Source organism: Harpegnathos saltator, unplaced genomic scaffold, assembly GCF_003227715.2.
Source record: "Harpegnathos saltator strain DR-91 unplaced genomic scaffold, Hsal_v8.6 scaffold328, whole genome shotgun sequence".
NCBI classification, from domain to species: Eukaryota; Metazoa; Arthropoda; class Insecta; order Hymenoptera; family Formicidae; genus Harpegnathos; species Harpegnathos saltator.
The window spans coordinates 927,935-952,120 of NW_020230126.1; the positions used below are offsets into that span (position 1 = coordinate 927,935).

Below are 24,186 nucleotides of genomic sequence, written 5' to 3' on the forward strand. Positions count from 1 at the left end.
TTGACGGTGGCCTGCGCTCTAACTAGCCGGGCCCAGACGCCAACTGCTAACTCTGTTAGCCTCGGGCTCGAAAGTCCCCTCCCCCTTCCCTCTCCTTCGCTCTTCCTCTCTCTTGCTCCCTCTTTTCCTGCCGCAACATTGCTGCAAGCTTTCGCTACTAACGATGCCGTTGCTGCCGTCGCAGGTACCAACCGACGCTCAGCCGATGTTGCAACTACTATGTTACTGCATTGGACAACAATGAACTAAACCGGCAAAATAGAAAGTCCCTTGGTTATTTAACGAGCCGACGCGTAATGCGGTTTGTCGATTACGGTATTGTTCGCTGGACGATAATCGGCTCGGCTCGGAGAACATTAGCCTTTGCCAAGATCCTGCGCCTTCGGCTGTTTCGCGAAAGCTTCGCCTTCCGTTGGCACGTCGGTTTCGCGAGCGCGAGACTCGTGATGAGAACATTTGTAGGGGTTGAAATCGCCGCTGCGCGTACGCGCAATCGTTGCTCCCGGACGAGATTTAACGAGCGCGTGTGCGAAGGAGCGAGAGAACGAGGGGAAGGAAGATACGGAGACAGCACGCTGCGTGTGTTTTCTCGCGCAGTTTGAAGTTCTCGTTGAAATATAGTAGCCGACGAAAGCTCGGTTGCGGTAATAATAAGAACGTAATAATTGAATCGGCACAGAGTCGGCCACGAAGAGAGACACGAGAGGCCGCGGCCGCGGGAGCGAGTGCCTCGTTGCGCGTGTGTCTTCCTTCACCCCGCAAACTTTACGATCGTCGTATAATTGATGGCGCTCGCGCAACGTGTGAAAGTCGCGATGAAACGCATTCGCGCGGCACCGCAAACGCAAGCGCGCCCGCCGGCTTTTGCACGCGCGCGATCTACTTTTTCCTCTCTTCCTCGCGTTCTAGGTGACGATTAATATTAAGCTTTTAACGAGGGACAGGTTTGCGAGGAAACCCGATTTAACTTCGGCCAGAGACTCGATACCAGCCGGTAACTCGGTTAGCCCGGTAATCGCGTTTGAGGCACGGATCGTTAACTTATCGCACCGCGGCAAATTTTACGTCGTGATTTAAAGGGTCGATCCGCTCAGGGCGATCGACGGGGTTTCATCCGCGGACCCGATGGATCCCTTTGTCGGGATCGCCACAATGGCGTCAGTTTCGCGCGTTGGAGGATGTCATCGAGCCGCAGCGAGACGATCGTTATCAAGCGGTGATCATCGAGCGGTGAGTGAGCGGGCGCGTGATGATAACGCATGCGAGTGAGATAATGATGTGCGCGCGAAAAGAAAGAGGAAAAGGAACACGGTGGGGTCCATTCGCTTACCATTGGTGAGATGCATGCGAGTGTGTTCGTCGGGGAAGACAGTTTCGGAACGGTCGCTCGCGGTGGAGCTACTGCTCAAGGCGCTTGCGTGACCTCGGCGTGTTCTTCGACCTAAGGTACCGCCGCCGGAAGTCGCCTTCTTTGTGGACGCGTAAACGGTCTCACCTGCAACGAAAAAAATAGGAATATCTTTGTGTAAACCGGCCGGAAAGTTGGCTCTCCCCCTCTCCCTCCTCGCCCTCTCTCGCCTCTCTCTCTCTCTCTCTCTCTCTCTCCCTCTCTCTCTCTCTCTCTCTCTCTCTCCCTCTCTCTCTCTCTCTCCCTCCCTCCCTCCCTCCCTCCCTCCCTTTTGGAAGGAGCGCCCGACGAGTTCCACTAACGAGCGCGAGAGCGAAAGCGCGCCGCATAATTCAATTTTCCATTAGCGCGTGGACAAAGGAAATTCTCGAAGCTTTTAGAAGCCATCAGAATTGCTTTCGGAAAAAGGAGGAAGAATTGTTTGTGAGGTTAAATGAAACATTTTCACGTAAGCTCGCCGCGGACTTTCAGCGAGCTACTCTTCTACGACGCGACGCAATCCTCGGAATCGCTTTAACATCCCCGTGCGAATTACACGTGCGACGATTCTTTTCTTCCTTACGACTGAGAAGCAAGCCCCTTATACACGTCTGTTAAACATACATATTGTCGAAAGATTAATTTTCCAAATTTATCACACCGCTCGTCGACCGCAGTCGTAGCTGTTGCTCCATTTTTTGTTTTACTTTCAACTTTATTTCCAAGTACGTCCGGCGGCGGCCGCTCGGCGTTTCATCAGGGTTAAACGCGAAACTCGACGTCACGTCGTATGTCACGTCGCGTCGCAGCAAGTTGAAACCGTAGGAGTTACGCGCTACGATGACGTATCGTTTCTTGCGATTAAATCGCCCGTCTACTGGAATTTCTTAATCATCTGTGTTGCGCGCACGCGTAAAGCACACACATAGACAATTGCACGGTAGTAAAATTGCGTCCGATGAAATTCATCTTACGGCGAGTCCGTAAGTATCATCTTGCGTGCAAACGAACCCGTTCGTGGATCTAATTAACTCCCTTACCGTTGCCGTTGCGAGATCTCTCGGAAGATACGCTGCCGTTATAATGATGCCGCCGAGAGTTTGTGCTTTCGAGGGGAAACGGAGAAGCTTGCCGATGATTCGGTGTCAAGGTTGGGGGCGGCGTAGGAAATGGCGTCGTCGGGTTGTCCGTGGTTGCTGCGCCTTCTGTGTCGGATCCCGTACGGTACGATCGATCTCCCGCATCTGCAAATTAATCACGCATTAATGGCAAATGAGAGCCCCCCTCCCCCTCTTCTTCTTAACTTGTTGTTTTCTCGGCGAGGAGAAGATACCTACACGCCCGAGTCGGAAGTTTCCTCCTCTTTAGATCTCAATCTTTCAGTGTTTGAACCTTAACCCTTACGACCCGGGAAGCTACTATAATGGCACTTGAGTCGAAATTTTGGCCCCGTTCTCGGGACCTCAACTATTTCACATCTGTAGATTCCGGATGATGGAGATTTAATTTCAGTAAAAATTGCAATTCTCTCAGCGCCTCTAAATAGCAGAAAACGCACAATGTGTCTTCATGCAAGTTCTCCTTGAAGAAGAGAGCTCCTCGGCAAAGCTGTGTTAGGAGAATCGAGTCGTCGGAGTATGAAATTAGCGCTAAATGAAGTATAGAAGTCGAAAGCGGAGTCAAAATGTGGATTCTTGCGCGGCGAAGGTCTCACATATTTTACCGTATTCCATGACATGTTCGGAAAAGTTTTTGTTTAAAGACTTGCCTAAAAATTGCCTAAAACCGTACTATATAAGGATCAACACCTGCTTCGATACAATCAAGAATCAACCTTTTTTAATTTTACTCAAAGCCTCTATATATCTCTCCTTCGAACTCGCTAAATTCCACTCGAGTTCGAGTTTTCATTTTCCTGGAGATTTCCCTCTCGAGGTTTTACGACGAGTGTCCGTAAATTCTTTAGCCTCGAGCCCGTATTATCTCTCTGATCCTGTTTCGTTCGCGGACAACCGCAAATACACCGTAAACACGATCTCACATATGAACGCGTATCGCTCCTTCAATCTCGGCAGCGGTCGGGGCGGGCCCCGGCCTTTTATGACGGAAGCATCGTTCCGTTTTACAAGACCCCCGCTGTGATGCTCCCAATTACCCCGCTCCGCTTCTATCGCCAGTCGACATTTCCGCGCTGCACACCTCCCTCTCTACCTCTCTGCTCCGATCCGAGGCACTTCGTCGCGCGTCGTTGCTCCGATCTGCATTTGCTTAAGGTGACGCGCGTCTAAACTCTTAAAGGCGCTTGTCACCAAAGCAGTGTCACTCCGAGGGAGCTTGCATTACCCGGCGCGCGATAGCGGAACATAAGAAGCACCGGGTAGAAGAGACTTCTTCCCGCGCGGTGTGTAAGAAATGCCGTGGTACTGCGCGTCGGGCCGTGTCTGCGCAGGATGCGCGCCCACGTACGTATATAGATACGGCTGTATTTTTAACCACGTTGACACCATACAAGGTGTACCGGCAGTTATTTCTTTGACGAAGAGGTATACTCGGAGATGCGCAGGGCTGACGTTGAAAGGATAGAGTGGAGAAATATAGTTAGTCGGCAGGAATTTTTTCCCCGACGTTCCCGCATCCCCGTTATCTCACCCGCTTGTCCTTCCGTCGATGATAGAACGCTATTGCGGAATTACTTCCATCTTGAATTCAGAATCTGTCCGCGGTTCGGCGCGAGTCGAGGGCTCGGAGTTGGTTAACACGTACAACTGCGAGCGTATTTCAGCTGACTTTCCGTTCGTGCCAACTGTTTTACCAAGAGTGTCGCAAGGATAAAGCAACGAATCAACAATATATTAAGTTGAACTAAAGTACGCAAAGTTGATTTTGTTGGGAAGCTTGGAGAGCTTTGGATCTTGATTGCGTTATATTTTGCTAGTTTATAGGGATATTTTTTTATCTACTATATTTCTCTAGAGTTGACTAAAGTGTCATTTGGTGACGTGACAAGCTTAATTTTCTTTCCTTTAACTTCATCGAGAGTTTAGTTTTTGAAGAAGTGGAAAGATCTAACAAATAAATACTTGCTATTAACTATCAGTACGTTAAACAGTGATTATGATGTCGTGGCATTTAGTGTGGCTTTTAATTTTATTTGAATCTTGTTATAATTTATGATATGTAAAATGTAGTGTAAGAATAGAAGGCGTTCGGAGGATAAATATTAGCTGATTTACTGAGGAGAACGGGTGAAATTTTCACACATCGTTTTCACTCCCGTTGCCAAAAATTTGTCAACAGATTTAGGCATCTTAGAAATGAGATTTTCATCAAAGAATTTACTCCACTGCATCACACGCACTTATTTGCCAATTTCTTACGACCAGTATCTCAAAATTCATCACGGTCGGTACAAGTTGGCGCTAACCGAGACATCCACCTCGATCAGTTTGAATATTCTAATAATATAAATATAAATATCAATCTCTACCGATATACACCTTGTTACGCTTCTCCGTTGCTATTAAACGTAATTGTAATCTTACAAATGTAAGCAATTGCATGTTGTTCACGCATGTTAACATTCACCGCATGTCGGAGGAGATCGTTACTGACGGGGGGATTCTTTCGTCGGCGACGTGACTCGGCGACACCGCGCTTGTTAATCGACGGATAATTGCCGGTTGCAGCGGCGCACGTTCTAATTCACTATTAAAGTTCTTTCCGATGTCCGACCGGACAAAGGGGCAAAACCATAGTGAGAAAAGGTCGGGCCGGAAGATTGGTATGGGAGGAAGGTGGGAGGGAGGGAGAGAGGGAGCTGGGGAGGGCGGAGATCGAATCTTGTCGGTAATTAATGAGGAAAGTTTTACAAATAGCCGAAGGCACAGTCACTAAACGCCTTAGCGAGCTCGTGAATCCCCCCCCCCCCCTCCCGTCGGCCGCCCCGGCTGGAGGTATCCTCTACGCAAAAGTATAAGTTTTTAATTGATAATTACCCTTCCTCGCGAGGAGGGGACTACCGACTTCGCGATATGTTTTATGCCGCGCGGTCGCTCGTGCTGCCGGAAGAAAGCCGGCTTTCAAGTATTTTTCACGCAATGAGACGATTAACCGAGAGCGGCGTCGTGCGTGATTAATGCCAAAGGGGAGAGCGCGCGCGCGCGCGCGCGCACGCGCGGCGGCGGCCTGCCGATCGACAATCGCCGTAGAAAGAATCGCGATGTGAACACACGGATGCAAATATAGCAATCGCGAGCGCACTCGCAAGAGCAAATCGGAAAACATCATCGCGACGGTCGCGCTGCTAGCGGCTCTGCGCGCGCGCGCGCGCGCGCGCGCGGGCGTCCTTTGTTCCGTCGTTTCTCTCGTGCGCTCGCTCGCTCGCACGCTCGCTCACCGGTAACAAGCGATATCCGGATTCAGAGGAGGGCCAAAGCAGCGAGGTGTTAATTACGTTCTCGCGTTGCGCGCGCTCTAAACGCTGTTTGCATCGAAATGGACGGTCGCGCGCGGCCCGCTGCGGATCGACAAATCAGTTTTTTTCAGGCCGACAGGGTCGTACGTGCGAGCGCGAAACAAGCCGGGGACGACCTGTGGGTTACCCCGGAACATCAAAGATTCGAAGTGCTTTCTGCCGTCTGCCGCTACAGCCCGCTCGAAGCCGCCGTTGTGAGCGCACTCACGATATAAAGAGAGATACGGCCAAGATGGGCACCCTGTGATAGTCGAGACGTCTGAGAGTGAGTAGCCGAGGGCCGGGGCAGTGGCGCTGATATTGCTCGCATTAAACTTTCATATTCAATCTTGCCACCCACCGTTGGGGCCCCTCCCCGCCCCCTTCCCGCCGCCGCTGCGCCTTCCCGTTCGTCCCCTCCCTCCCTCTCATCCTCTCCTCTCCCTGCGCCGCGTCTGTGCCGTGCGGAGAGAGCGAGAGCAAGCCCGGCCCAGCATCAACCCCACATGTAATTGTGTTATGCCCTCTTCACCCTCTCGGTCCCTCCCCGCCTCGCCCACCCTCCGCCCCCGAGCTTCCAACTATTTCTCTTCGGCGCGACCGCTCCTCGGTCACCCTCGGCCGCGCACCCCGCGAGATACGGCTTCCCTCGCGCGACCCATTCCTTCTTTATACGTTAGATTTTCTCATCCATGCGGATTCGAAAGTGTCGCCGTGGCGACTTTAAGTGGCTGCGGCGTTTCCATTTGGCGGAGGGCCGCCGTAGCGGCCGGCCGCTCGCTGCGCTGCGCTCGTTTGCGCACTTTTTTTTTAGATTGGCGCGCAAGCGGCGAACGAGCGCGATTACGGTGTGCCGTTCCGCTTCGTTCTTTGTTCGTTAGTTCGTTCGTTGTCGCGTCGGGGACGCGCGATGTTGACGGACAGGTATGTCCATACGTTTTGTGCAGTGTGTCTGTCTATCGCGTAACAAAAATCGATAGCCGCTCTCTCGCCCTACCCTCGCTCGGCTCGCTCGGCTCAACGTCCAAAACTATCGTGAGATTCTTTTTGTGAGAGGCGTCCAAGGTATCGTGAAACGTCAAGCGTGTGGCGGCCGCCGCCGCTGTCTCGAATAAAAGTACAGTCGCTTTCAAGCGTAGCCGCGCACACTCGGGCGCCATCGACGTAAGAATATCGGACGCGGAGGTTCTGTTCATTTAGATACCAATTTGTGCGTAGGATTAAGCCATGTACTTTCCGCATATCTACCCCGAGTTTGAAGAAACGATTAGAACACCTTCTCGTCGATGGTCACTTTGGAACGTTGCAACCAGCGATGATCCAGTGAGGGAGAACGGTTTCCGAAGATCTTCCGACACATATTGACAACTTGCGACAAACTGCTGCGGCAAATCTTTCAATCGTGATGTCGCTTCAGTCACTCGCAAGCGTCACACTTTCAGCGCGAGTTTTTGTAAAATCGAACACACTCTCGAAGAGAGATATCGCGCTGGGAAATCCCAAAGTACCAAAGTAACCGTCCCTTTACCGCTGATTAGACTTCGCGCCTGTAGAATCCTCCGCGCAGATATTCCGGTGTTGCCCGACTAGAAATTTTGATCAGGTTCACCTAACATTGATAAGGACCTAATAGGGTGCATGAAAGGTAATCCTAAGTAAGTCAGTCCTTATAATGTCCAAACGACAAATGAGTAAGGAAGACCTTTATAGGTTATAATGATTGAGTCCACATTAGGACCTTAATGTACCAACCTAGTGTATGATATAATATGGTTCAGTTAATCAGGTCCTTGTCGGGATCTTATTCATTGTACCTAATACGATTTGCATTATCAAGTTTTAACAAAACAATTTTTGGGTATTATTTCCAAATATAAAGATGTTTGCATTGAAGAAACATTTCAGATCACTTGAATATATTTGTAGAATGCTATAGAAACTATCCTTTTTTTAGCAGTCAATAAATGGTTGTAAAATTAACGTGACATGCAACTTTTCTCCTTAACACTACTTTGTGTCTTGTCACCTTGTGATACTTTATGATCTTATGATATTCATTTTATGTTTCTTTCCGAAACATTTTACAAATATGCTGAAGCGATCTAAAGCATTATTTCATGCAAATATCTTTTTATTTGGAAATGACATGAAAGAATTTTCAGCGTGTCATTTCTTATTTCTAATGTCATCGTCCAATATAATCGTGGCGAGTAATTAGGAGCCATAATTTGAAAAAAAAAGAAAAACGTAATAAGGATTCCATAAGGTAACTCAATAAGGACCTGATTGTAAATCCCTACTAAGGTCCTGATATCCACGCTGCGTTACATGACTTTTACTAGGACCCGATAGTATTATATTAGGTGTACAAATGAATAATCCAATTTTTTCAGCTACATTCAAGGTTTATTTTAAAAGAAAGTAAATTAAATTGTTCAATCAAAGTATTCACCGTTGCGTTCTATAACTTTAAGCCATCTTTCAGGCAGCTGATGAATTCCATCTCGAAAAAATGTTACGTCTTTGGACACGATAAAGTCGTCAAGCCATTTTCGGATCTCATCCACTGATTGGAAGTATGCATATCGGACAATTACCGCTTTTAAACCGCTTAAACCAAAATGCGCACACATCGTACGATACAACACCTTCGCCGAGAAAGGAACAAATCGATTCGCCACGCTCTTGCAGCATTTTTTCCTTGTTGAAATTCGTAAAGAATGCAGTGTCGGATATGCACCTTATCTGTTGCCATTTTCGACTGCACTGAACTGAATACTTTTGAAGCTTATGTTGTGCCTTTCGCCAAGCTATATGTTCTTTTTAACAGCTATATGTCAACATTGCATAATCACAAAAGAGCGGGAAAATCTATTCAATTTAAAATTGATTTCATAACTGCTTAAAATAATTTGGATTATTCATTTTGTAGGCGATTTGTGACTGATCCACGGGCACTACGTATCACTAAAATGTTTTGTTCAGTTCAAGAGACGCCGTGAGTCACTTCGGCACCGCGGCTTCTCTTTAAATGCATGCGCATGAGGAGTCGTCGTTTCGTCGGCTTGTTTTATCGGCGCGGCGTTACAATGGACGGCTAATCTTTGCGGCGATTTTCAAAGATGCCGACAGATGCTTATGTAGCTGACGGATCTTTTTGTTTAAGCTCGGATAACGAATCCTGCGTAAGTGGCGAGCTCGAAGGACTCGCAGCCGAGTCAGTTCGAATTTGGCTCTCGAAGGATGAGCAGCTAGGTCGGTCCGCGCAGCACTCGATGTATCCATATCCCCCCGCTCGAATAAAGACTTGTTGTTACGTCTAGAATCCTTTTATGAAAATCTAATTTAAAATAAGCCCTCCTGCAATTTGTACACCTAATACCTTATTGGGACCTGATGTCCAAATGAGGTTGACCTAATCAGGACCATGGGACAAATTTCTAGTCGGGTGATGACGGGCGAACACACGATTCGTTGATAGAACACGAGAAAACCGCGCGCTTGTTCTCATTGATCGAGCGAGAGGAAGAGAGAGAGAGAGAGAGAGAGAGAGAGAGAGAGGGAAGGAGAGCGAGAGAGCGTTAACCGCGTAACATCTCGCCGACGTAGCGAAACGAACAGTCGGCGCTTATCTTTAATCGACCGTTAATCATCGGCACCGATCGCGTGCTCACCGGTGTCCCCTTTCGACACCCCCGTAGCTCGTGCGAGTGCACGAGCTAGCCGGGCGATTTATCTCGCAAGCGCGGGCTCTGCCGTTGCCGACCCCTCCGACGCTCTCGCCACCGCTCGGCGGAATTTACAGTCGTGTGTCTCGTCCTGTCCGGTGGCATTTCTTCACCCCGGCAACGGTTCCTTCCGTGCGGCGACTAAACGCGCGGCGGGTGGGCCCCGGTCTCGGGCGCGAGGATGGGACAGGCGGGGGAGACAAGGGGCACGACAAGGAGAGAACCGGCACGTCGTGTGCACACGATGCATTTTGTTTGTTGTGTGAGGGGATTGTTGCCATGGCAGCGAACTGCGAACATCGAATGCACTTCACCCCGTGCGCGGGGCGGCGCGACGCGACGCGGCGGGAGAGCACCGCCGACACGGCTCGTAGAACCGAGCGAGCTTGCGGAAGAGTTAGCCCCCGGCTGCTTTCGCAAGCTCCGTGCAACAGCCCGTGTACACCTGGACACGGTAGACGACGCAACTTCGGCCGGGGTGCGTTAATTTTCTTCGAAATTTTGCTCATGAACGCCGCGCGCGGCCCACGGCTCGACTCGACTCGCGCGACTCTCAAAAGGGCCGTTCTCTCTCTCCTTGCTGATCCGCTCGCTCTCGTCTTGCCGCCGGGAATGAAGCAAGCATGACGGCGTCCTGCGACGTCTCGTTCGCGCGGTTACGATTCGCGTCCCTTTCGCCGAGCAGCCCGAGCGCGCGAGACGTACTCCGTTCTCGCTACACGTGTCGAGAAAGGGGGAGGAAAAGAAAAACAGAAGAGAGAGCGGAGCCGCGTCGCGGGACGCGTTTTTCTAGCAGCTGTCGCACGCACAAGGAACAATGGGATAGCTGTGTCGCGGCTCATATCGAAAACCAATTTCCGAGACGTCAACGAAACGAAATCAAACGCTGGAGGGGGGAGGCACGGCGACGTTTTTCTGGTAACTGTCAGAGATTGGAGATCACTTTGAGCGCGAGAGTTTGGCAAGATCGACTGAGGAGGAGGAAAAGGAGGAGGAGGAGGAGGAGGAGGAGGAGGAGGAGGAGGAGGAGGAGGAGGAGGAGGAGGAGGAGTGGCTGTACCTTCAACAGGTGCAAAGTGTCTCCGTTGAAAGGGCTACTTTCTCCTCCCCGACTGCCTCCTCCATCGTCCGTCTCTTTCTCTCTCTCTCTCTCTCGCTCTCTGAGCCTGCGCCTCTTCCTTCCGCTTCTTAAACTGCGAGCTCTTTGATCGGAAGGCCAAAGTACGCGCGCACACCCCTCCTCTCTCATCCCCCGCAGCAAGACGCGAAGCATATACAATTACGACGGCTCGTAATAAGCCGATGCTCCGTTTGAGAAAATAACGATGCCCGCTAATGAGGTAGGCATACCCGTCGCGCTTCGCATTCCGCCCGCCTTGTCCCTCCCTCGCGGAACATTTCAAGTGTTCGTTAATGCGAACAATTTTCCCTCGGAACAAAAGGACGACGCGATATACGGGGTGTCTCGTGCGTGCGCGCGGGTTCAGCCTCGTCGAACAGACTTTGTCGAAAGTCCTGCAACCTTTGCAAGAACCGGTATAATTATCGAGATATTTATTAGAGAAAAAGACGAGCGAATATGAGTGGATGAGACGTGGTGAGATGAACTCTCTCGCGAAAGTTTCATCCAAAACGTCGGAATCTACTGACAACCTCGTGGCGACGGCGAGCTGCGTGCAAAGCCGGATTCACACTCCGTCCGTCGAAATATTCTCTCGTGCTTTTGGTATTTGAGTGTTCACTGTGTACGTTACCGTCGCATCTTAAGGTTTTCATTTAATTGAAATTTAACGCAAACTTGCCAGCCGCAGTCTGAACGGGTTGTGCGGATCCGGCTTAACAGTAGACGGTGGAAGCGTGCATTATAATACACGTACCACCCGCCATTACTGAGGAATTGACAATGGATTCAGATATCTCGGATGAGACTCTGCTTAAACTAATCGTCTCGTCGCATCACGCGCACCCATTTGCCAATTTTTCGTAATTAACGCATTCATCGTTTCAAGCGCATTTCAGCTGACTTTCGTCCATCATTTCAAATCCGCCATAATACACGCGTGTAATCAGCTTAAAACTTTTAATAAATGAAAATGCTAATCTGTCTGTTACACTTTTCCATTGTCATTGATATCAGTTGCGATCTTGTAAATGTAAGTGTACTTGGGCTTTCTTTTCTTATATTAACATTGATCAAGCGATCAGCATTGACCGGTTTGTTTTCTGTTAAAAATTGCTCAGGTTTATACAACGGCGCATTTCTTATCTTCAACGTACACTGAATAAGACCAAAGGAATCAAATAAACATCCTTACCCCCGCATGACGAATTTTCCCTCTAAAATTTGTCTTCTCGACCGCTTCGGTAGGTCGCGTTAGTTGTCGATGATTCTGCTAATTAGACATGCGTGCCGTGCGTGAGTGCAAAGTGCGGTGACACCTCAAAAGTTATCGCATCTGCTCGCAACATACTTTTCCGTTTATTTTGGCGAATTGTGCTTGCGCACAGATTGCCGTCAGACACCCTATAGATAGACGTAGTATGCACACAGCTGACAAGTAAACCTCGGGGAACGTCAGACGCCGATTTGTTTCCAATTTTTTATAGTTATTTTTAATGTCAAAATATAAAGAAATCGGTTATCATTTTTAGCTTAAATAAATTTTTCAATTTTTTCGAAATTTCTGAAGATTTTTGTTCTTTCTTTTTTTGTTCATTTTTTATCAGATTTTCGTCGTTAAACGTTAAAATGAGCTTGTTTGCTGGATAGTGAGTCGAAAGATTACCCAACGTCGAATGTAACATGTAACTAAACACTTTTTCAACAATGACGTCAGCTATATTAAATCCGCCATTTTGAATTTTACAAAATGGTTCTGATTCATAATCGGCGACATGTGTGTGCGAGTTCCAACAAATCAGATATATATATATATATTTTTAAGAAATATTGTTTTAAATATGTATAAAATAATGTACTTGTGCAAAACTTGAAAAATTTCGAAGAAATTGAAAAATTAATTCAAGCTAAAAATGACAACAGATTTCTTCATATTTTGACGTAAAAAATAACTATAAAAAATTGGAAACAAATCGGTGTCTGACGTTTCCCGAGGTTTCCCTTGTGAGCTCTCGATAAAACGCCACGCGGTGAAATTGCGCTGATTATATCACCTGTCTGGCCGTCTTCAGCGCCGCGCGCACCTTTCGCATCGATCGCGATATCGCGCAATCGCGAAATGTTCGACATTTAAGGACCTAAGAAACACCCCTCCCCACCCCCCTCCCCGATACTCGCTCTCGCGCGCGTAGAGTTAGCCGGATATTTGACCACTTAAGAATGCAGGAGAATATTATACTCGGGGCTGTGTTGTGATTTTCATCAATATGGACGCTTTCGTGCGCTTGAATGAAATTCCAAATAGTTTTGTAGTTTCGTGGGGAATTTTAATAACTCCGTCGACCGCGGAACGTTTCTTTTCTTTTTTTCTTCTTTCTTTTGCCTGCTCCTTATGTCCTTCTCCTTTCGTAAACTCGCGCTGTCTTCCTCGCGCCGTCGTAAAATCGATTTGTAATATTAATCTCGCGTTGCGAGGACACGCGCCGTGTCTTACCGCACGCGTGTCGCGTGCCGGGGGATGCCGTATATTGAAATTCTTCAATTAGTCGCGCACCTTGCGCAAGAATGTAACCTTGTCGAGTGCGGCCATTGCATGTATACGTGCGCGGTGAATGCGACACTCGGAATACGCGATATTATTTTTACCGCGCGCGCTGTCGGGGAAATGCTCCCGATGTGACAGTCGTGAAACTGCACGAAATTTCCACTGTCACGTAACCGCGTGCAGCGAAGTTAACGCGATGATATTTCATAAAAAGGCAGCAAAGTTCCATCGTAATGAGCAATTTCGACTGCCGGTTGCCAGGGGCGGCTGGCTGCTGTAAAACGATACACACGATGATAACGCATAAAATTTAATACGTCATTTTGTGCCCAGATGGTTTAAAAGAATTAAACGTCGGGTCAGAAACACGAACGCTGTCACCGGCAACATTGCCATTGAAATGGAAAAAGAGGGACAGCGCGCGGAGAGCCGCCATGTGGAATCCCCCGGGACACCGGAAAAACGGCGCGGCGATTTCGGCCTACGCGATCGCGGTTACGCGAATCAAAGTAACCGTTACGATCGCAGTCGCTCAGAGCATCCAAAGCGAATCGCCACGCGGCGGATTCGCAAGCACGAAATTAACGTTGCGAGGAACCATCGAAACTTCCCGGCTACTCTCTGGCCTTCTTGCTCGGCCGGCCGCGATTATCTCGCGGCTATTAGCGCAAAACCTGCGACTCGTTAGAGGCGACGACACGATCCATAACGCGGCGTAGAAAATTTAAAGAGAGAAGTACGCGCGAGCTACGGCGAGAGTAGCGTTAGACGGCGCAATTTCCACATTAAACGATGTTCCATTCAGCGGGCGGGAATAAAGACGGTAGTCGATTCTCTCTGTACACTATCAAAGGAGAGTCTACATGTTATGAACGCTGGCAAAGGAGAAACTCTGTATTTGTCTGAGAGCTTGGGGCGATCGAGGCGTATACGCAATTTTTCGCCTTTGAACCTTTGGCGAAAAGATACGAGCGACTATGTAAGCGCAACTGAAATCTGCGGTTGGCACCCCATCATTTCCTTCTTTTCTTTTCTCTTCTCTTTTTATCCTGCCTTCTTCCTCTCGTTACTCTCCCTCGCCGGCTTATCGCTGCGACTAGTGGGATATTTATCGATTTTTTTTCTGATTTTCTCTCTTCTATTCTTGGCGGTGGCTTCAGGCGTGAGTCAATCATCGCAGCTATCAAGTAAATCTAACAGTCATAATTTGACAGTCGATATCACCCATGTCCATTTCCCTGAGAAATTATTTCTCAGGGAATCATAGTGAGCGCCAGGCGCGCGTGTAGCTGTTAGTTGTTTGTCAGTGAAAGAAGAATTTGTCGCGTTCGTCGAATAAAATTGGAAATCGAATTGTCCAGTTATAAAGTATCAATGTGTACGAATAGTGTCGACTCGGTATTTCTTTTTTCTCGCACATCCAACGAGGCTCTTCCATTTTCCTGATTCGAGATTCAAATTGGTGACTCGAGCGAGTGAGAATCTAATAGAAAGTAGAAGCAAATCGCTCGCGTCGGCTTGACGAAGAGCAGTGAACATGAATAATGCTTCAATTAGATGAGGCGAGAATCGATACGATGATTCGTAACACGTCTACACGAAACTCCCTCGGCGATTGTCTGTAAAAGTATACGGCCAAGTTTAATATCGTCTACCTCGCGCGCGCGCGCGCGCGCGCGAGCGTTTCTCATTCCGCTTATAGAAAACAGAGTCGTAGTAGTCGCCGGGGAGGGTTCGAAGTTCAATGTTCGCTGCAGTATTCCCATCTACTTAATGTTTTGTTTTTCTCGTGCGACCGGCTACTACGCAGAGTCCCCCCTTCGGCAGTAATGAATAGTACATCCGTTATATATTTTATGAACGGCACGAGAACTTTTCTCATCATCCGCGAAACTAGGAATTACATATCGATATCTCCCGTTATTGACGACGTTGGCGCGGAATAGCATACTATCGCCGGAAGATTCCCCAGCTTCAAACTTTTCATCACGAGTTTCGCTCTCCTCTCATTTATCCGCCGATGTGAACCACGCGGCTGACTTGAACACAAAAGAAAAAAGGAGCAGGGGAAGAGATCCCGAACGCGCGCAGTTTGTCGGCGTCGCGTTTTGCACCCGTTTTGCCACCTACTTTATACCTTTACACGCGCGTGAGATAAAGCGTACGGTAAAGCGTACGCCCTTTTCATCGACTGTGTGTGTGTGTGTGTGATTAATAAAACAGCAATCAATTGACCGCAAATTAGTCGCTCATTTCATCGCAATATCGGGATTAAGCTACGAAACGGCACCGTCATATTCTAATTGCCACGGATATAATGCTGAACTGTCGATCCGAATAAATGTATCTCTCGCTGGGAAAAGTAAATCGACGCTGTTTGTACACACAGTGAACTCATTCAATACGTATTCACAATAACATTACGTACAGCGTACAGACTAAGTAATCGGAGCATCGCACGTGAAAATATATTTACTCCGCGCGAATGTATATAGTTTCATTCGTGGATTTTCGAACTCAACGATTCGGCCGATTGGCTGATCGATTAGGAGAGGAGGAACAGCGCGCGTAACGTGGTCGGTATATCGCGGAAATAATTAAAAGATAAAGACTCAACGAGTATGGCGGGGGGGGGGGGGAGGGGGGAGAAAACGAGTTGGGGAGGACGCAAAGTCTCGGGCATGGAAACTACGGAAGCGTCGAGTTAGGAGCATATTTTACTGGGTTATCGTTAGATGCGAAACAGCGGCGCAATGGTGAGACGCGCGTTGTTAAAGAGCGACCGCGGTAAATTCATTACGGCTCCAACTACTTGCGGTCTACCGCTTTTTGCTGTAGAATCCGCCTTACCGTTCCGCTTTGACATTCCATTATGTGAAATTTGCTGAAATTTTCTAGCGACGCGACGGCGGGAGGCGTTGTAATGACGGGGACGTTGGTTATTCTCGCGGGACAGTTTATTACGATATTCTTCCGCGATATAACGCCGAAGAAACCTTGGAATCGTACGGACGTAATCGCGTATAAACGGTGGCGAAGGGCGCACGACGCTCGCATTCTTCGTGTCGAAATCACGGGAGACGGTGCGAGTTTGCTCTCGCTCGCCGAGATATTGATTTATCCCAGCCGTACGTTATATGCGTATTTTGATACGGTACATTAACGTTGATTTAACTCGCGTTATATATAGGCGCGCGCGCGCACGCGCACACCGATACATTAGATATTAAAAGCACGAGTTGATAAATATCTCATAATGAATTAGATTAAATCAAAGTACGTCCATCGGCGGATATAATTTCAGTCTCCAATATTTTTAGCCCGCTCGGAGCGCTTCCATCCATCGGGGCTGGATTTAAGCCGGCATTGCTAATTCACAAGAATCACCTCGAGCAAGTGAAAATTAGATTTAAGCTCGAGTGTATTAAATTTCAAAGCTTCGTCAAAATTGTCTCCAGCGCTCCAAGTTTTCAACGATTAATGGCAATCTGCCGGCCGAGAAGGAGGAGCGTCGCTCCTGGTTCGCGTCGAATGTTAGCAGCTCCGACTGGAATCGGCTATTTTTTTTTTCGTGGGACTCGTGCCCTCTTCCCCTCCGCCGTGATTTCAGCTTCGACCTTCGAGAGCGGAAGCTCCAGCTTCTTCCGAGCTTCCTTAATGCCATTAACGACAGCCTAACGCCAACATCTTGATTATGCTCGCGCGAGACATTAAAAGCTCACGTCCGAAATTATGAGCCACGAAGCGTGAATAATTCCGTCTGGCCACCATTCATTCCGCGGCCCGTTGTAAATTATTGCAAGGAGCGCATTAATTTCCTTTGCGAATAATTAACAACGCACCGGACAACGAAACCTTCGCGCGCGAAACCTCCTACGCTTTTGCAATGGTCAGTCCTTCCGTCGGTACCCTCATACTCCGGACGTCCCCTCCCGGACTGTTTCCCTCCCCCGCCGCCCCCGTCCCCGCCGCCGCCGCCGCCGCCGCCGCCGCCGCCGCCGCGCCTCGCCGCGCCTTCCCCTCAACCTCTTGGTCGACAACTGAAATATTAATCATGACTTACACATGGTGTTCCGGGACTAGGGGCATTCTCCATCTGCATTATTAAGTGACCTCGCGCACGAGTTACGCTAGGTAGGCTCGGCCTCTTATTCCGCAAAACGAATATGGATGTGCGGTTCGCGTTGTTATTATTACAATGTGAAGGTCCGCCGAGACATTTTGCCGATGCTCTCGCCGGGCGAAGTCGCAGAGCGCACGCATTTTGCGGCCGCGCATCTCGCGTTCTTCAGCTCGCCGATCGGTCGAAGCTGCGAACGAAGATGCAGTTTCTTTTTGCGCGATAAATCGTGCAAAGCATTTCGCTCGCGAAATCTGACGCGTCAGTTTCGGCCATTCCGTTCCGGAGACCATTGCTGGTCTCAAGAGACCCGCAGGAGAGATTCTCATTGGCGCACAGCAGACATCCGCGCTCTGCTCCCGTTCATTTGACGTTGGAAATCGAGCGTTTTCTGTTATGAACATTGTTCCGAATTTTATGATTCCCGACTTCGTCGCGACCCGATCAGTGGCATGCGGACATTTGGCATTCAGAGAACCGCGGCTCCTTTATGAAGCTACAAATGGAGCCGAATCAAACGTAACAAATCGCACGAAAATGTCGTGCAAACCAACGAATCGTGCAAGTCTGATTGATGCAGTGGTGTCGCGCGGTGTCGTTTCAGTGGTATATTCGGTATCAAGTAGAGATGTGTGTGCAAACTATTCGAATTCGAATCGAATTTAATATAATTCGATTTGATTCGAATCCGAATCCCTATGACTCGAATCTGAATAATACGAAAATTTTGAATCGCGAAGATTCGAATACGAATTAAATACATTAGCGTTTGCGCGCATCAGCTACAAAACACGGGCCACCTGGGCCTGTACATATGTTTGAACCTTCAACTTGTAATTAACTTAACTTATAATTAATAACTTAATTATAAATTACTTTAAATATTTAAATATATATTTTACTTTAAGATGATATTACAATATCAATATTTCCTTTCATATTAAAATCTTTCATCGTTTTCTGCATGTTTAATAGTCGTGTTAAATTTTTTAATGATTCGGTTCTATTCGAATGAAATCTCATAGATTCGATTCGATTCGATTCGACATAAAAATTCTTGATCCGCACATCTCTAGTATCAAGAGATTTGTGAAAGTAGTTTATGATATACATCCGTAGGTAGATCCGCGGTTTACTTTCGATTACTTTTGATAAAAACAATGTTAAAAACGGCGTTTGCCTCTCATCAACGTCGTCTGCAATCTTGCGACTTCCAATCTCGTCGCGAGATCACGGCCCACTGACATCTTGAACAATTGATTGATACGCACTCGGCGCTGGGAGAACCGCGGGCGGCTTCTTTATGAATCTACAAGTAGGTTCGGAACAAGCGTAATAAATAACGACATTGCAGCCGCGTCGGTTCCGCCGTCTCTTTTACGCGCAAATAAAATAGTTATTCTTGTATTCCCAAAGGTTCGCGCGGAAAAATGAAAGTTCATTAAAACCAGCATGGTTTATCGGCTTTTCGCTCGGATTTCTCGGGCCTCTGGAGTGTTCTCGTTCTAGGAGGCGATTTATATCTCTTTCTCTCTTTTTTCCCCTCCCCCAAGCCCTCCCGGTGCAACGATACCAACGAGATAGTGGCGCAGACACACTCGAGTATTTCGATATCGCGTAACGTTCACTCCCCCCCTCTCCCTCTCTCTCTCTCTCCCTCTCTCCCTCTCTCTCTCCCTCTCTCTCTCTCTCTCTCTCTCTCTCTCTCTCTCTCTCTATCTCTCTCTCTCTATACTCGCGAATTACTTCACTCGAATCCATTTGGACGCGCGTAATGCGCGTTAAACGCCGTAAAATTATCGCGATATAATCGTTCGCCTTGAACAACGGCGCTCACGTCGGTGGTTGGAGCGCGGCGTCGTGCCGTCGTACCGTGCCGGTGCCGTGCGCGCGTACCCTTTCAGGAATTAATTCAGTATTTCGAAGGACTGCCGCGACATCAAAGCGAGCAATAATAGAGGAGCGCTGCTTATGCGTCTGACGGGATATGCGACCGCGGAAGTGGGGACAGCGGCTATAAGTGACAAACCGACTCTCGCGTAATGGAGGATGACGACGTGAGACGATGTGGACGATATAGCGTGCGCGTATATGACGGTACGGCGTATAGTTGGAAACAATTTGCCCGCATGATGGAGGTACGCGTATCGCCGCGACTGGACATTTCGATTGAAATTACGCACGCTGTCTAGATATAATCGTCGTTAAATAACATTAACGCTCGCTTCTGTACCGCCCTATTCGTTGCTGAAATCCGTTGTGTCTCTCCCTTCTCCCTCTCGCCCTTTCACCGTCTAATCTATCGCAAGCTCAGAGAACATCCGTAAAGCGCAAAGAACAAACCCGCTTGCGACACGAATCGCGTATGTTACAAATGCGCGATCGGCGCTTCCGTGATTCTCGTAAGGTATGGACCAAGTAATCTTACCGTGAAGCTAAACTCTAACAAATAAAAAGTATACATGGTAATTTAGTTCTTTTCCTTCTTGATAGTTTAGTGTTGAGAAGATTAAAGAACTTTCAGCTCGTGAGATGCCGGCGACTAACTGTCGCCATCAGCAACGTGCTTCTCATTATAATTCTTAGCGTGGCTTTTTATTTGTTTTTATTTATTTTTATCCGAGGCTTGTTACACCTGTCAAAGTTTGGAATAAGAATACACCGTTCGAGATGAACATGGGCATCCGCATTAGCTATGATTTATTGAGCAGAATCGACCAGCCAGTTGCGCGACAGTTGCAAATCGGGGGACAATCACCTTACGCGTCGCGCGCGAAATTGCAGCATGAAATCGCGCGCTGCGGGTTTGGCGACTGCCGACTAAACGACATCTCCGGCCGCGTTAAATCCGACCAAACGGCGGCAATACACGACTAACTTACACCTGCCCGGCGCGTCTCGTACGCCGCCACCTTCCTTGGATTCGATCCAGACAGAGGATGGCGAACTGTTAATAGGAGGGGAGTTTTAAATGCGCGTAACGTAATAACGCGTGCATTAGGCGACTACTATGGCGTCGGTGGCGTCTGCGGCGGCGACAACGATAGTAGACCCATTCTCCGTAAGGGGTAGTTTGCCTGACAACTCGATTATACGATACTGCAGGGCTGAGTGGCAAGTGGTGATATATGGCGCGCATATACACGCCGGGCTGCCTCTGAAGTCACTTAAAATAATGAGAAACCCGGTATCGGGTGCCGAGCGCGCTCGCGCGCGCGGCTGCGCTTGTTTTTCCCTCCTTTTTCCTTTTTCTTTTCCTCATCGACGGCATTTACGTCCCCGCTCTCCCTCATCCCGCCGCGCCGCGCCGCGCCGCGCCGTCGGGAAGTAGTATCGGGTGCGACAAACAGAGCGGCGACACGAGGCCGGACCCCCGGCCGGTGAAACTTCGCCGCCGCCGGTCATCACACGCGCGGGTCTAATCGACGACCGCTTGGAGCATCGGCAAAGTGAAGAAGAATGGGCGAGGAAGAATGAGCGTTTTTGTCGTCGAGCCGCGCGCGGCCAATATTTGATTTCGCCTCGGCGAGCGCTGATCGTCCGGCCGAAGTTAGTCGCGGAATATACAATTTTATGTGTGCGGCGCGTATATAAGCAATTTCGGATATTGAATGATCACGTTGCGTCTCTCTCTCTCTCTCTCTCTCTCTCTCTCTCCTTCCTGCTCGCTCACTCGCGGCCGCGGCCGCGCGGTTCCGCCGCGAGCGCGATGCGTGCCGACACCGGTCGATTTTCGGATGGACATTCAGATATTTGCATTGAATCTCCGAGCGTAATAACGCGTTTCATTAAATCAAGTATATAGATCGTTAGCCATTATTAATTGCCTGCAGCGGTGTTTGACACTCCATCTCGGTTTTGCTTGTAACCGAATACGCGACGGTGTTGAGTATTTGTTGTTACACCGTCAAACTGTGTGTCAGCGGCTAAATTGTTAGAGGTACCTAACGATCCAGCCGCGGTTCACGATTCATGCGATATATCGACGTAGTTACTATTACTACTATTATTATTACTATTGCTACTATTATTATTATTATTATTATTATTATTATTTTCCGAAGGGGAAGAAATTCTCAGCAAGTTTCGCCGAGGAGGACCCCTTCGGTTTGCTCGGGACTCAGCACCGATGTGTTACCCCTCGCGATTCTTACGGTCCCCCCCACGATTCGGCCGGCTGTACATATAAATGCGACGGCAATTTATAGCGGTCGTTAAAAATCCCTCGTTCGCCCGCAGCTTATTATGCGGTAATAATAAGCACAGGGAGACACGATTTTCAGTAGATCAAGGGCCGCGATTCCTCGTTAGGATAACTTCACCTCCGGCGTGTTTGTTTTGCCAATGAGAAACCACATCTACGTCAAACGAGAGTGATATTTACGGCGAGGTCGCCCGTCGGTACGTAATCCCGAAGCGAGCTCTATGATCAAGCACTGTGGCGTAGGAGGAAAAGGAGTTAGTAAGAGGAGATACGTATCCAGTTCGCAATTTGTGTGTGGTGGGTAATTTTGGTTGTTACGTTGTCGGGAGCAACAGCCGCGAGCTCCGTTACTCTCATTATCGTGATTACTCGTCGCAATTTTATGCTTATATTTACATATTATATACAGGGTGCGGCGCCAAAATCCGGACAAATTAAACATTTCTTTGAAACAAAATTTTTATTGCAAAAATGGAGAAGTTTATAATTATTTTTTTTTTTTTACTAAATTGTTTGTTAGGTCATAAAGGAACACATTTACTCAATATAATTGATTTTCGCATCGACAGTAAAAATTTTTTCGTCAGAGAAAGCCTGAGGCGTCCGGCAGCATTGTTTCGTAAAGAACACAAAAGCAGGTTACAACAGCGCTCAACTCGCTTTGTCCTGGCAGCTTCGGAAAGCATCTGTCTCACTTTAATTGTATAAGACTTGTAGCGGAAGTCCTCCTCGACGATTCGACGCATAGTTTTTTCACTCACACCGACAACCGACGACAATTTTCGAATCGACTGCCCTGGATCCTCAAAAATCAGCTCCTGAGCCCGTTGAATGATTTCCCGACAACGCGCTCCTTCGAGTGAGTTTTCCTTGCCAGTGTTGCAAAACCTTCGTTGGACTTCTCCGACTCGTTATACTTCGCGACATCATATACAGTCGATTTTGGGTACCCGAAGAATCGAATGATTTCTGTCGCTGAGCGCCCAGCGCGAACACTTTCGATAATCCCGGCTCTTCGATTATACTCCGCACTTGGTTTCAACATTGCGACTGTTTCGAGGTTATGAATGTTTAGTACACGCGTTAAGCTATTTGGACGCCAATCGCGACCTCTCGAAGTGATATAGAACGGCGGGAAATTCAAATTGAATTTTGTCCGGATTTTGGCGCGGCACCCTGTATATTATCGCGGATAAGATCTTCTAATCTCCTTCATCGACGAGAAACCAAAGTCGCAGGAAAGCGCAATTGTAACTTGAAAACACTGACTTTCCGTCGCTGTTGATTATATTCGAAGCCTCGAGGCGCGTTCTCCTCAAATAGCGAAATCTTCACAAATACAAATGTTCGAGCATTTGAGTATCCGAACGATACAAATTTTGAACGATACAAATCTCGTCGCATTCCCCAAAAGTCCACCGCCATGAGACGAAGCATCCGGCGATACACGGGAAATACATTAACGTCGCGACACTAAAAAAGGCGCAGCAGCAGCTTGAAAGCTGACATTGAGTTTTGCCCGATATCAAAGACATTTTGCTCGCAACGCATACACCGAAAAAATTATATTCTTAATATAGGAAAATTTTATATTTTTTAAGCTTTCTTAACAGATACTCTTAATCTATAACAATATTTTCTCCTTTTTGTCGATATGTCTAGAATACGTACTAAAATTAAGAATATACTCTTTTATAATAGAATAACTGCCTAGCAAGAAACAAGTCGTCGATCGGTCATTAAGAAGGAAGCATACACTCTTACATAAAGGCATAATACACAGTAAGGAAAGGAACCAATCAGAATCCTCATTTCTATCGCCACGTTTGAGACGAAAGACTGATTAGTTCATTTCCTTATGCGTTGTGCATTATGTCTTTATGCAAAAGTGTGTGCTTTCTTTTTTATCTCAAAAATAGCTTTCGCAGTATAATTATATGCGGTAGATCAAAGGCAAATCAAAACCAACATTGAAATCGGATTGCAACTTTAAAATTGCGTTAAAAATGTGGCATTACAAGAGGATTAATAGCGCAAGAGGTTAATTAATTACGTAAGTATTACAAATTGGGAATTAGAATCAGTTCGACGCAGAAAGTGTATACACGGTGAGTCAACTTTCCGCGTCGAGCAGACTCTGATTCCTAATTTTTAATATTCAATTAATTAACTCTCCTTAATTTTTTGCGATTTGATAGCAGCGTTGGCTTTTACTTACTTTGATCTATCGTATATGGTTGTATTAACATTTATATACATTAAGAATATCCGTTAAGGTTATTTCTCAAGATCTATCTGGTACTAACACATTCTTAAGAATATTCTCCTCTTAAGTTAAAAAAAATGTTCTTGGTGCCTATTTTAGAAGAAATTATCCTAAACGTAAGTGGGAAATTCTTAAAATAAGAATACAATTTTTTCGATGTATAGAATTGCGAGAATAAGCGACTCTTAATACCCCTCGAACGCGCACAGAGAGCGGTACGGTCGAACGTTGACACGCACTACTTCGCAGCGCTGCGGCGAAATTGTGCTTCCCGTTGGAGCGTCGCCCGGCGATATCGCCGCTTGGCGTATACGATAGCGCAGTGAGGGCAAATATTTTCAATAAACATCGCTCTCACGTGAA

The 24,186-nt window shown here is 47.7% G+C and overlaps 1 protein-coding gene across 7 annotated transcripts in view; it reads right to left on the reverse strand.

Annotated features, from left to right (window-relative positions):
- Ten-a (Teneurin-a transmembrane protein) overlaps positions 1-24,186 on the reverse strand; it is a 664,333-nt gene that overhangs the window by 396,321 nt on the left and 243,826 nt on the right. For all 7 annotated transcript variants that reach the window (XM_025300069.1, XM_025300070.1, XM_025300075.1 and 4 more), the window contains 2 exons: positions 2,428-2,631; positions 1,331-1,495 (listed from right to left, as the gene is read on the reverse strand). In XM_025300069.1, the coding sequence (XP_025155854.1) occupies positions 1,331-1,495; positions 2,428-2,631 (369 nt within the window). The remainder of the gene's footprint in view (positions 1-1,330; positions 1,496-2,427; positions 2,632-24,186) is intronic.